A 15000-nucleotide genomic window follows, 5' to 3' on the forward strand; every position below is an offset into this window, starting at 1 on the left:
GCAGGAGGAGGAGGAGGAGGAGCAGGAGGAAGAAGTTCCGGTAAGTCTGTCAACCACGTAGGTGTATCAATGCATTGTCGCGGGCCATTTGCTAAATGTCAAGATGTTCCCCCTCTCTCAACCCACGCTCCTGTCCACCTTCACGGTCCTGTCCATGAAAAAAGGCCCTTTAAAAGAGCATGACGACGATAAAAGGTTTCATTGGATTGTCTGACACCTTTGCTGATTTTGTTCGTTTTGAAGGTTCTCAAACAAACAAATGTTCTTAAAGGGGATATTTATTGGTAAGTTATTTAGCGTTTTCTTTTATTTACATATGTGGGCTAGGAAATGGCCGAAGTTGTCTTACGTCCTCTTAATATTGAACTATGTATAAACCCTTGTGGTTAGGCGGTAGAAATAATCGCAGTTTGATAATGTATAGGTGTTGTATTGCCCTTGCCTGGTGTATTGTTATCAATTGCCATACCTAGCAGTCATGTCAATGTAACTAACATTGCACTGCATAACTAACTAAAAGTGACTGAGATCAGTGGCAACACATTTATCATACACCTTAAAATATGAACATCGTATTCATATAAGTGTGGCGTCCCCAAAAGAAAACTAAAAACGACCATTCATACATCCCTCTCAATCTCAGGGTAAACAAAGGCACGCACCATCAGTGTCTTGTGTGCCGGGAGACAATGGAGCTCTTGGGAAATGTAGTCTCCGTGTTGGGATATGAAGCTGGGAGCCTTGAACCACCACAAGAATATGCCATTGTTTTCAACAAATCTCGTTTCGTGCCTGGGATATATTCACGGCGAAGTCAATCCTTTGTGATCCTCTCTAATGGGTGATACATCGACGGGGATAACGACAGCGCCGCCTGGGACTAAACATTGATGCACGGTATAAATAAGACACATCGTCAGGCCACTTGCGGCTCATCATGGGCAGGCTTTGTTCTACACCAGTACAGAGGTGTTGTCTTTTTAGAGGGTGCTTATGCCCCAGCATCGCCATGGTGATAAGAGGCTGGGGCGGTGTGTGTGCCTGCATATGCGCGTGCGCGTGTGCGTGTGCGTGTGCGTGTGTGGGGTGGTTACCATGGAGCCCAGCGACTGCAAGGTGGTGGTGGGGATGGGCGTGGCCGTGGACGTGAGGCTGGGTGGGGCCCCGGCACCGCCCGGGGCCGGGTTGGCGGTGGTGGTTGCCGTGGATACCGGCAGTGAAGAGGGGCGTGGCTTGTTGAGTGACAGGTCGACGGGCTCCGTCTGGTCCTCTGCGGGGGCGGGGTCGGCCGGGGCGGCGGGGGAGGGGGCGGGCGAGCCCCCCGGGAGGGACTCCAGCTTCACGGCCTGGATCTCCGACTTCACCTTCAGGTCCGCCGGGGCGGGGGAGCCCTCGCCTACACCTGCCTGCAGGGTGGAGGGGGAGGGGGGAGGGGGGATGGGGGGGGGGGGGGGGGGGGAGGACCGTTAGAGTCATCCTAGAGCTTTATTATTATTATTCCACGACCCAGCACTTATGTAAAGAGAACACACACAGGCCCTCAAGAACTTTAGCTCAACAAGCAAAGAACAATAGAGAGAGAGAGAGAGAGAGAGAGAGAGAGAGAGAGAGAGAGAGAGAGAGAGAGAGAGAGAGAGAGAGAGAGAGAGAGAGAGAGAATTGGCCGGGATCCAGCTCAGCTGAGCGTGGTGGGGCTTGGCTTGGGTTGAGAGAGGAGAGGAGGGGGTGGGGAGGGAGAAGAGGAGAGAGGGAGAATAGGGGGAGGGAGGAGAACAGGGGGGAGGAAGGGAGAAGAAGAGAGGGGGGAGGAGTATAGGGAGGAGGAGTATAGGGGGAGGGAGGAAGAAGAGGGAGGGGGACGGGGGAGGGAGGGAGAAGAGGGAGGGGGACGGGGGAGGGAGGGAGAAGAGGGAGGGGGACGGAGGAGTACACAGGGGAGGGAGGGAGGAGTATAGGGGGGAGGGAGGGAGGAGTATAGGGGGAGGGAGGGAGAAGAGGGAGGGGGGAATGGGCTGCAGGGAGAGCTCAAATTCCTTATCTAGGCAAGAGGGAGATCTTTATGTCCACAATCATCGTCTTCATCAGCCTCATCACCTGGTACGACCTGATCTGGCTTAAGGCTGAGGCCCTTTCTACAACCCAGAGAGCTGGCCACGAACTGAACCAACTTCCTGTTTCGATAATCTGGGGGCGAGCTACGGCTCAAGAGAAGACGTGGACAAAGGGCCGATGAAAAGAGGGTTTGGAAATCACAGGAGAAGGCTACACAGATACGGAAAGAGAAGGAAAATAGGTTAGTGTGAATAAATAAATATAACTCTCTCAGAGAGAGAGAGAGAGAGAGAGAGAGAGAGAGAGAGAGAGAGAGAGAGAGAGAGAGAGAGAGAGAGAGAGAGAGAGAAAAGTGGGTGGGAAAGGCCTACAGTTGCCATGGAAACAAGGAGCCATCAGCTGACTCTTCCCATTCGTCTCCACCCACAAACTCCCTTTTTCCCGCGCCTCTTTTCCCTCCCACCAGCCCTCAATTCCCGCCCCGTCTCTCTCGTCGTTCACCTGCCCGATCCCCACCTTCCCGTACCCCCCTTTTCTCCTCCCACTCCGGCCTCAGTCTCTCCATCTTCACCACCATCTCTCTCAACCTTTGGACGCTCCCTCCCTCCCCTCATATCACTCTACCTCTCTGTTGTCGCCCTCCCTTCCTCTTTCCCTCTCTTTGTGATCCTCTTATGTTGTGATCCTTCTTTCTTCTGCAGTTCCCCCCCGGCCCCCTCTTCCCCCCATACACACTGCTCTAACCAGTCGTCCGGCCCCCCAATTGGTTTGAGATTTAGACCTTGCTTCTCTGGAGGAGTGAGAGAGTGAGTGATTGAAAAACTGAGATTGAGAGAGAGGATGGAGTCCAAGACAATTTACAACTGTAGTTCCTTTGGTCTTTCGTACCTTCACTGGACCCCCCTCCAACACACGCGCGCACGCGCACGCGCACACGCACGCGCACACGCACACACACACACACACACACACACACCTCAGTGTAGGTGAACTGCTTCAATAGGTAGAGCCCTTCCTTCTCTGCTCTCGCGTCATCTCCTCCCCCTTCCTCTCTCCAGCTACATGATTGTCTCCGTGCTCGAGAAACATCCCAAAATAAAGCCTCATCTGTATGCTCAATCCATAACAAAAACATACAAGCAAACACTTAAGTTGTTGGAGCTGCCTCACTGATTGTGCCACGAGGCCAGACAGGAAGAGGGCTGTAAACGGTTATGGCTCGCCCACGCGGGCCGCGGCGGCGTGCCCTCTGAGCTGCCCTCGTGCGTCTGCTTTGCGTGCACGCTCAGTGGGCTTCATTCCTGTGCGCTGCTCAGACTCCACCGTTTCAAAACATTCAAAATAACTTGACATTGCCGCTGTGCTGAGCACGATGCACAAACCGTGATTGGTTGAATCCAGATGTCTCCTCGTCTTTATATATATATATATTTTTTTTTTCCAATAATAACAGAATCTCTCTCTCTTTCTCCCCTCCTTCGTCCATCCATCCCTCTCCCTCCAAACTCTTTTTTGTGAAATGCCTTTGCCTGATTCAGCATCGGAGAAACGTGTGCTTGTTAAACACGTACAATTGGGTTAAAGGCAAATCGTTTTCTACCCAATACTTAATGCGTATGTTTGGGCTTCCCGGCGGTGATACGAGGCCACCATCAGAACGTGTTTGAGTGGTGGGTCTTCACACCGCCTCGCAGGCCTTTGGTAAGCCTTTTACCAGTGCTCTGCTGGCCGTCCCGGGCAGAGTGAATCACCGCGGCTCCATCACGCTGCCACACGGGGAACGGCCGCAGCGCTGTGTGTGTGCGCACTGCTCCGACACGGACCCGCTAATGCTGATGGTACTTAGACTGCAGGGGAGCTAAGCTGCCAGCGATGATGTCATCAATCTGCGTCAGGGGAGCGGGGGGGGGAAATGCGTCCGAGCACGATGATCAGGCTGTCCCTCCCTGCCCTTCATTTTGTCCCCAAACACACACACACACACACACCTCTTCTCCTCCCCTGGTATGAATGCACAGTCCTTTCAATGACTTAATCGGCCTACAATGCACACGCGCCATCACCATCACCCACTCACACACATGCTTCTGCTGAATGCTGGGATAGATCATCACCATGGATGTTCCTCGCACATAAGCACACTTGGATGTACAAGCGTGGGCAGTGTGTCTGTATGTCGGTGTGTGTACACACACACACCGAGAGACGGAGGGGGGGGGGGGGGGGGAAGAGAGAGAGAGAGAGAGAGAGAGAGAGAGAGAGAGAGAGAGAGAGAGAGAGAGAGAGAGAGAGAGAGAGAGAGAGAGAGAGAGAGAGAGAGAGAGAGAGAGAGAGAGAGAGAGAGAGAGAGAGAGAGAGAGAGATCATGCGTTACCATGGAGACAAACTGGTGCAATAAGCCCCTCCCTCTGTATGTGGGGCTGGGGAAGGGTAGGAGGGGGGGTCAAGTGAGGTCAAGAGAGCGGAAATGGAATTTCTATCCAGATGTTTTTGCCCCGAAAATGTTAGTGTGCATGAAAAGATACATCGGGGGCATGACACTGAAAATAATCTTTTTTTCCTTTTTTTAGGATGGTGGCCAAAATATTTCCAGTTCTCAAGCCAAGGTAGGCATGGCAAAATGTAGAATAAGATACAACAAAAGGTGAAAGGGATTTAATCCATTTGACGTGGATCACCACGTGATCCACGTCAATTATCGACACAGGTCTGGTCGATTTGGCCTTGCCTAGCGATAAACATGTTCATTCACTTCTTGGACTGAGAACCAAACACTATCTTTACTAAATATGTCGTCTACTGTACTTTAAATGTGTGACACCACAAGACAAGAGATCACAAGCGCCGAGTTTCAAATGTGCCATGCCACGATGAACGTAACGTAAATGGTTTCACGGTGGATATAATGCGGTCTTAAAACATTTATATAGCTAAAAAGGGGCTTAAGAGAGTATCAATTAATAAAAAAAGCGTTTTATGGCAGTGCGGTTGGAAACTCTGCGTGACACCAAAACAGGACACGCCCAAGGGAGAGAGAGACCCACACACAAACACACACACGCACAATGTTACTAGCATGGCAGTGTGTTACTGCGGTGGTCGTTTTTTCCCCCCCCCCCGAGACAGAGAGAGACAGGAAATTGTGGTGCCTTATAAAAAGGAGGAGAGAAGGTTATCTCTCACAAAACAAGGCCCTTGGAGCTGTGTGGCCTTAATGAGGCCACATCATGACCTTTGACCCTGTCCTCACAGACACAATCAGCCATCCATGCCCCAGCCTTGAGATTCTTTCTTCCTGCCCTTTTTGCACCCTGCCGGGTTGAGTGTCGCCCCCCCCCCCCCCCCATGGGGACCCGGTGACCCACATGTAGGTAGGCCTACAACGTGGCTTACACACACACACACACACACACACACACACACACACACACACACACACACACACACACACACACACACACACACACACACACACACACACACACACACACACACACACACGGCAAGGTAGAGGTTAACGCTGACAAGATTGAGAACAGACTGTGTTCTATACACCCCGAGACTAAACACTGGTACAATCTGTTGCTAATCTCTGGACCAAAGGAAAAAACACTCTTCTGGCTGGGGTGCTAGGGTGTGGTCAAACACAGAAAAGGGCACGCTTAACGCGCCCTTACACAACCGGGCTCCACCTAGGACACACCCTTTATTAAGCACCAGCTTGATCACACCAAACCACACGCACACACACACACACACACCCCATAGTGCGGTGCCAGACCCAACCCATCACACGCATGCAACGCCACCCATAGCATTTCAATGACGTCAACCAGGGCTGTGTTGGACTCCACCCATAGCATTTTAATGACATCACCCAGTACTGTGCTGGACTCCGCCCATAACATGTTATGACATCACGCCGCACAGTGCTGGACTCCGCCCATAACACGTTATGACATCACGCAGCACAGTGCTGAACCCCGCCCATAACATGTTATGACATCACGCTGCACAGTGCTGGACTCCGCCCATAACACGTTATGACATCACTCAGCACTGGGCTGGACTCCGCCCATAACACTTTCACACCACACAGCTATTTTCTGTCCAAACTCTACTTTTATATCTAGAAGAAAATATGAATCACTACATTAATAACATGCCCCTGAGTTTGTCACTAATAGATTTTTTTTTACATCCTTGCTCTCAAAGCATCAATAAGCTCTATCATGCTGCACTGTGCCAGAACCTCCCGCCGCGATGATTCCAGATACAACATTTATTATCAACAACATGCACAGACACTGGCTCACTGATCTTTATGTCCAGCACTCAGCTATTGAGAGGGTATGTTCATATTAGGTACGGAATTATTACAGGATTGTATTTGTTTTGATACGCATGTATAAATCTCTCCCCAGCAGTGACGTCTCCGAGTGTGAGTGAGTGAGTGAGTGAGTGAGTGAGTGAGTGAGTGAGTGAGTGAGTGAGTGAGTGAGTGAGTGAGTGAGTGAGTGAGTGAGTGAGTGAGTGAGTGAGTGAGTGAGTGAGTGAGTGAGTGAGTGAGTGAGTGAGTGAGTGAGTGAGTGAGTGAGTGGGTGAGTGGGTGAGTGGGTGAGTGTGTGTGTCTACAATAGCCTCTTTGCATACAACATCTCCTAAGCCCTAGCTCCAATGAAACCACACCTGACACACACAGACACACTCTTACTCCACCCATCTCTATTTCCTCTAACAAAGTGTCCAGAAGCGTTAAAAAGTTAAGTGACTATCGTTGCGATTGGCTGACTCACGACAAGAAAGCTTCCTCTGTGTTTTAAACATGCTGCCTATAAATACTGCAGAGTCAAAACAAACCTGGGCGGACTCCGTCCCAGCTGTGAAGGCAACACAAGAACATGGCTTCATCTGTGTTTAAATGAGCAGATAATGTGTGGAATGAGGGAACGTGACTGACAAACCGATAGGCCAGGGTAAACCCCACGTTAAACCCACATAAGTTAAGTTCAACCGCACACATAAGAGACACACGCGCACACGCGGGCTGCACCGATTGATTAACGAAGGGAAACCCAGACGGGCCCAGGAGGGGGGAGAAGACCTCCACATTCTGATGTTAAAAGACAATTTCCATTTGAAATGAGTGCCCATGCTGAAGAGAACAATGACATTAGCATTTAAAAAATGAAAACAATGCAGATGTAAATGGAGATGTGGGAGTCAGAGTGAGTGCCGCAATGATGACAACAACAACACCACTCGGCTTCCTGAGGTGCGCCATAAAGGACTCTGCAAACATCCAGGAGGCATCACACCTTCCTCCCTCCTCCTCTCGGCTGGAGGTCGTGGGTCCATTCCAGCATGACAACCAGTGGCTGAGTCATCTTTCCTGGTGGTTATTGATCCATTCTGGATCCGCACCCGTCTCCTCCACCGGTCATATTTATCTGGTAACCATTGATGATTATTAATAAAAAAATAGTATACTTTTTCCCTTCTCCAGCGTCAACCCTTTGAGTCCGTTTTCCCCCGAGCAGTCCTTCTTTGACCTGGAGAGTGAACGTGGTTTCCTGCCCAGCACGCGACCCAACCCAACTTTCCTACCTCCTGCTCCGATCGCGTCTCCGTAACACACCACACCCTTTCCAGAATGTTCTCCTCCTCCTCCCAAAAAGCCAAAGTGGAGCAAAAACATTCCTCAACTGGCGATTTATTTAAAAGAGAAAAAGAAGAAGAAGGGGGAAAATGCATTTATTTTTCCAGCTTGTCCATATTAAACACCATTGGTATTAAACACCAACCCCTAGACCCCGCGTTTATTGAGATCTCATCCCCACTTCAAATGGGATCGCAGACTTTGGATGCCAAAGCGTGGCGGTTGTATAATTTCACAACGCCAGCTCCTCACACTCTTGCTTTTAATACGTCTCTTCCTTGTTCCACACACAATTAATGACAGGAACACTCAGAAGTAGGGAATCATCCAGCAGCTGTGACCTTTTGTCCCCCGTCTCAACACAAATAAGACTAATGTTGTCCACATAATGCGTCTTAACCCTGTAATCAAAAGCATTAGCCCATTGTTACCAAACCAAGGCAAGCCTGTTTGTCTTATGATTCCCTTTCTAAGGGGAGGGACAACTTCGGAATCTGAACAAAGTAATAGCCACAGTACTCCCACCATTTCAGTTAACACAGTCCAAGGTATTGAAATGAAACGCTGAATGCAAAACGTTGTGATGAACCTGAGTGAACCTGCGGTGCTAACTGAAGCATCTTGCTTTTTTTTTCTTACTTTTTGAATAAAACCAACAAACGCTGATTATCTAAAAAGTAAAATAAAGACACACAACCGAGCTCTCTCAGAAGCTGTCCCTCCGTAGAACAACCTGCTGAGAAAGAGATCGGAAAGGGAGACAGAGAAGCAGAGAGAGAGAGAGAGAGACAGAGACAGAGACAGAGAGAGAGAGAGAGAGAGAGACACAGAGAGAGAGACAGAGAGAGAGACAGAGAGACAGAGAGACAGAGAGACAGAGAGAGAGAGAGAGAGAGAGCTAGCAAAGAAGGGATGCCCCACAGGGGGTTCAAAAATTAATAAAATATAGGTCTCCGATGAAGGTAGCGGAGGAAGGAAAGGGACAGAGGAACCAAGTGGGTAGGAAATGGGGTGAATGGAATGGAACGTGGCCGTGGCCCTCAGCACGTCATCTCCTGCGTCTTATCTAACTAGCCACACCCACTCCACCTTCTCCCTTTCCTCCCCCACCCAGCCCCTATCTCCCCCTCTCTCTGCCCGCTCTTCTCTATCGCTTCCTGAGCCCTCCCTCTCTCCCCCTCTCTTAGTCTTTTTCTAGCTGCGTTTCCTTTCCCGTGATTCCAACACTGAACCACCAATTTCTTTAATTCACTTTTTGAATCCCCCATGTCACATCCCTCCCTCCCTCCCTGGCTGTCTCTGTCTCTCCCCGCTCCTCCTGCTCGCTCGGCCATTCCAAAAGGGGGACAGTATCCGGGACAGCGTGGTACTGTGACTGGACCCCCCCCCCCCCACCCGCCCTCTTCCTTCTAGGACTGCCCGGAGTCTCCTCTGTCTCGCTTACTTCCCCGCGAACTTCCTGTCGGCCCAGGCGCCACTCAGCACCCTCGTGACCAAAGCTCTCTCCTGATTGGACCGCCGGGGGGGGGCCCTTTGCCCCGCCCTCCCTCCTACACCTTGCTGCGGAGCACCTGACACCTGACCCGGGCAGCAGCTGGTGCACACGGCCGACGCAACCAACCCATGTCATCACGGCCCCTGGTAGCCAATCGAGAGGGAGGGAGAGAGAAATGTCACAGGTGTGGTGTTTCCCTCGATCGGACCACACACACACACACACACACACACACACACACACACACACACACACACACACACACACACACACACACACACACACACACACACACACACACACACACACACACACACACACACACACACACACACACACAGGCGATTTTTTCAATCAATGACCCCATCAATGTGAAATGAGCCACCCTGGAAGGGCTTTCTTTTCTTTTAAGCTCACGTACACACACACGTACACACACGTACACACACACACACACACCGATGATATTCATGTCATGTTGATGACATTTTCCATCCCTCCCTCTTGCTCAAAACTTCTTCCAAAGTTATGGTCTCTGCCTGGCGTAGTAGCAGTTAGGCTTAGGGCGAAGCCAGCTTGACCTTTATGACCTTTTCAAATGATAGGTCTCAAAACGGCTCACACTACAGACAGACATTTACCAAAAGCAGTTAACACCTTCACACCCCCCCCCCCCCCCCGCCCGCCCTTCAATTATGCAAAGACGGGGGAGTAAAGACACTTGAAGGAACCACAGAATGTGGTTGAGGGGAGCTTGTTCAGAGAAGGCCCAGCTAGAGAGTGAGGTACAACTCATGAGAACACAGGCGGTGATCAACTGAAATCCGCAAAACATGTTCTTCTCAATCCACAGAATCAAGAGTCCCATCTGGCCGCACACCCTGGACCACCACAGCCAGTCGCCACCGGGTTACTGGGAGTTGCCCAAAACGCCCACAGTCATTTGCTATTTGGTGACTGGGAGCTGCCCAATACAACCACTGGCTTCTACTGCTATTTGCTACACTAAAGTACATTAGAGTACATTGAAACAGCATGGGGGGGGGGGGGGGGGGGCAGCTGCGGATTTGAACCAGCGACGCTTTCACTCTAAACCTCATTTGTACACTCGATCGCAAAGCCAACCTTTATGACCCGCTTCCACCACCCGCTAGAACTCCACCCAACCCTCCCACCACACAGCCCCCACCCCCCCCACCCCCACCCCCACCCCCCCAGGACGGAGTCAGCGCTCCCGGGACGTGCACGCCCTCCGACACCCCAGACCGGCCCCCTCACCGTGCACTCCATCTCCTCCGGCTCCGGTTTGATCTGCACCGAGGGCATCTTCGCGGCGGTCGTCGTGGTCTTCCTCACGGGCGTCTTCTTGGGCCTGGGCGGCTGCGGCGCCTTCTCCGCCCGCTTCACTTCCTTCGCCTCCTGCCGCTGCTCCTCCTCCACCTTCCCCTCGGGCGGGTTCTCCCCCTGCGGCTGGGGTCCCTTCCGGTTGTTTTCCTCCCGCCGGCGGGCGGGCGTAGCGACGGGGGGCCGGGGCTCGGGGCCGGCAGGGTCCCTCCTGCTGCGGGCCGGGCTCCTCAGGCTCCTCCTCTGGGGGACCACGGCGGGGACCGCGCTCCTCTTCTTGGCCGGCGGCTGTTTAGGACTCTGCTGACACTGAGGGAGGGAGAGAGAGGGAGGGAGAGAGAGAGGGTTGGGTTAAATGGGGAAAAGAGAGAGAGAAAGAGGCTTGTGAGAGGAGTGTGGGGGTGGGGTAGGGGGTTGAGGGGATTGGAGGAGGAGAGGTGACAGGAAGTGGAGGAGGGAAGGGCAGAGGAGAGGGGGAGAGGGGGAGAGGGGGAGAGGGGGAGAGGAGAGGAGGAAACGGGAGGATAGGAGGGAACGGAGTAGAGAAGGGGAGAGTTGAGTTGAGGTGAGACAGGTCTGCTGCATTTTGGAGGGAAAAGCCCCCCCCCCCCCCCCCGAAAAAAGAAAAACAACTACCTTCTAGTCTTCAAACAGGCAGCAGGAAGACAAAACAGCAAGAAGAAGAAGAAGAAGGAGAGAGACAAACACTACAACGCACCAGGCCTGGAAACAGCACCAGACACCCAGCTAACGGGCTCTGTGTAGAGGAGGAATTAAAGAAGAGAGAGAGAGAGAGAGATAGAGGCAGAGGGCCACGAGCAGAGTGTGTGTCTCTCTTCGACGTCTAGCTGGGAGGAAATGAGAAGTAGGGAGACAGAGGGAGGAGGACAGGAGGGGCTGCCGGCTGACCCCTCCCTCAACCAGCAGAGAGCAGGCGGACACACCCTTTTCAGAGAGAGAGAGAGAGAGAGAGAGAGAGAGAGAGAGAGAGAGAGAGAGAGAGAGAGAGAGAGAGAGAGAGAGAGAGAGAGAGAGATTTAAACTAACAGCAGAATCAGCTTTCAGTTCTTTTTAAAACCAAGTCTTCTTTCCAAATCTTATATTCCCATCAGACACACAAAACTTCAACCATATACTGTAACTGAAGGCTTGAAGCTAGACATCCCTGTTGGCATACACAGCTACAGTACAGTGTGTGTGTGTGTGTGTGTGTGTGTGTGTGTGTGCCTGCCTTTCTGTGCGCTCAAGACATTAACACAAAATCGTGTGAACTCATCAATGGAACCACCTGTTCACCCCTTCCCCCCCCCCCCCCCCCCCCCCAAAAATACAGTAGACAGAAACCACATAATCACATAACACGGCTTAAACTCGTTAGTGCTACATTAACAGAGCACTGGTTGAAAAGTTTACACAGAAAAGGACTAAACTACCACCCCTCATAATACCCGGGGGCAGGGGGGCAAGCGAAGGGAGAGGAGAGGAGATGTAGCGAGCTGCGTGCGCGTGGGGGGAGGGGCCGAGGGCCGGGGCGACATGTGACCCAGCTCCAGTGGATTCCACATTGAGGTGTGGCCTCCCCCATAGGCCTGGGTGTGGCTGGAAAGCCGGCCCCTCCCACACACACACACACACACACACACACACACACAAACGCACACGCACACAGCAATCTTTTTCCAATGAAATACATACAACAAGTACATACAAACATTGAGATACAGTCACATAACGAAAACACAAACAAACACCAAACAGGCATAACGAAATACACACCAAACCCACATAACAAGATACACACGTGGACAAACATACGCAACACACAAACGGGCACCAACACACGCGCCACATATGCAACATAAAAACACTGCAGAACAAACTGAAAACGTAAACACACATTCATCACACGGATAATGAAGAAACACACCAAACACGTGTTACACATACAGAACACCAGACACAGACACACACACACACACACACACACACACACACACACACACACACACACACACACACACACACACACACATTCCCGTCCTATTGTTGGCAGAAAGAACTCCCTGTGTGTTTCTAAACAACAAAAGGTAACACAGCTCTGAGTGGGGCTAACATACAGTCTGGCTGGCTGCAGTGAAACCCTACCATCAAACCAAAGAGATGCTAAAGAGATTCCAAATGTCCCAATCAGCCAGACACGGGAGTGCTGTTACGACGGTGCCTTCCCTTGGTGGCGGAATGGTTTAATTTCCCTGCTCATTGCTGGAGATAAAGATCAGGAACCTACTTCCTTTCCTCCACCCACCTACCTCCTCAACCCATCTCCTCCGTCATGTGACTTCTGGCTACCCTCTCAGGAGGGCTAAACAAGAAGGCTATGAACACCATGTATCCACTATAGGTGGAAATTAGATGAGATATTGAAAGTGTTTTCAATCATCTCCAATGTCTTTCTTAATTATGATCATAACTATTTATTACATCTAAATCAATCGACGACACCCAATAATTGTAATGTTTCCCTCCCCCGCATATAAAGCCTAGATCTCAACACGATCCATCGAATCACCATATTACTGAAGTAAGACAACGATCTGAAAGCCACTAAAAGGAGTCCTTTGAATAAGTCATAAATAAGATCCCAATCAGATGAGTCCTTATGTTACCGAAACAACAGGCTGCCAATTCACTTCTGGCCTCGAAACGCATTTTTATTCAACTAATATTAACGGGGAGCGACTGGGGGAGGGAAACCGAGAGAGTACTGAGGCGGATGAAAGAGGAAGACTGCCAAGCAGTCTAGCGCTTTTATCTCGCTAATAATCAGATAAATAAAAAGGAAGATTAGACCTACATATCATATGTCAGTTTAAACAAACACGCGCCACCTTTTGACCTTCTTGTTAGCTCATATGCACAGGTTCAGCGGCTTTGCCAAACACTGGATGATAATCCCCCTAACTTCCTCTAAGCAGCTGACTTTGTGTATTGACAACTTGACATGAAAAGGTTTAATCCGTCAACCGATATGACCAGAATTCGTTTGGGCTGCCCCTTGTTCTGCTGATGTTTTGTTCCGGCTCGCCCGCTCTCCTTACGCAACACGAGCGCGGCGCCGACAGTGGTACCCGTCCGCTGATGTTTCAGTGCCGTCGTTAACTACGAATTCAGCATCAGTGGGTTTATTAAAGATGTCCCCCCCCCCTCTAAGAAGATGTTCATGTCATAAGTCACAGCGTTCATTTAATTAGATCCTCTGCCTCTTGCCCTTTCTCCCTCTCCTTCTCTCTCTCTCTTTTCGTGCACGTGCGCGTGGGGCAGGGTGCACGAAGGGGTGAGAAAGTGAAGAGAGAGAGAGAGTAGAGTGAGCAAAGAGAGGGCACAGCGAGGCTGTAGTGAGCTAGAGATGAGTGTAGGAGAGAGAGTGAAAGGGGTAGAGGCAGAGTGTGTGTGTGTGTGTGTAGAGAGAGAGAGAGCGAGAGAGAGAGGGTGTGACAGAGGGACTTCTATCTGGGTCAGCGCACTCTCCTACTCCACCCCCTCCACCCTGCACACACCCCAATCCCTCTGGCGCTGGGTGACTGTATGTATGCATGCGTACTCGTGTGTGTGTGTGTGTGTGTGTGTGTGTGTGTGTGTGTGTGTGTGTGTGTGTGTGTGTGTGTGTGTGTGTGTGTGTAGTGGGACCACACACACACACACACACACACACACAACAAAACTATTAAACATGCCCACACCCATGTCCAAAGAAACACAGTAATTTCACCACGCAATCCTGGACGCCCCACCCAGTCGACACGCACGTGTACATGCACACACAGATATACACACACACGTGCATACATATATTTGGGGCTCAGCTGGAGGAAAAAAAAGAACACATGAAAGCCAACAGTTCTGTACCACAAACCACAGCCGCTTCACGCTCAGGTTGATGGTATTATATCGCCGCTGCCGAATCCAATTTTCTCATGAGAAAAAGGCAGAGGTTGAAAACGCGCAGGGGCGGTCTCGTTTTAGCGAAGCTCCCAAGCACACAAGGGACGCCCCAGCATCACTCTGAGTTACAGACCCACCTCCTCCTGCAGTGTGTGTGTGTGTGTGTGTGTGTGTGTGTGTGTGTGTGTGTGTGTGTGTGTGTGTGTGTGTGTGTGTGTGTGTGTGTGTGTGTGTGTGTGTGTGTGTGTGTGTGTGTGTGTGTGTGTGTGTGTGTGTGTGTGTGTGTGTGTGTGTGCGCGCGTGTGTGTGTGTGTGTGCCGCGCCACTTTGTAGGGTACAGTTTGCACCAACAATGCAGTGGATGAAAGATGAATAAATAGCTAAATAAATCCAAATATCATTCAGGAGGATCCCTTTCATAAGTGTCGACAATAACGCTGAAATGGTCGTTCTGTGGAGACAACGTTGGGTTTGTTTAAATTCGGAGGGGTCGCTGGAAAGGGAGGAG

The 15000-nt window shown here is 51.0% G+C and overlaps 1 protein-coding gene across 1 annotated transcript in view; it reads right to left on the minus strand.

The window, feature by feature from the left end:
- klf8 (Kruppel like factor 8) overlaps window positions 1-15000 on the minus strand; it is a 35098-nt gene that overhangs the window by 7168 nt on the left and 12930 nt on the right. Inside the window, exons 2-3 of the mRNA XM_056595219.1 lie at window positions 10485-10859; window positions 1095-1406 (exon numbers count right to left, since the gene is read on the minus strand). Of these exons, the coding sequence (XP_056451194.1) occupies window positions 1095-1406; window positions 10485-10859 (687 nt within the window). The remainder of the gene's footprint in view (window positions 1-1094; window positions 1407-10484; window positions 10860-15000) is intronic.

This window comes from Gadus chalcogrammus, chromosome 7, assembly GCF_026213295.1.
Source record: "Gadus chalcogrammus isolate NIFS_2021 chromosome 7, NIFS_Gcha_1.0, whole genome shotgun sequence".
In the NCBI taxonomy this organism is placed as follows: domain Eukaryota; kingdom Metazoa; phylum Chordata; class Actinopteri; order Gadiformes; family Gadidae; genus Gadus; species Gadus chalcogrammus.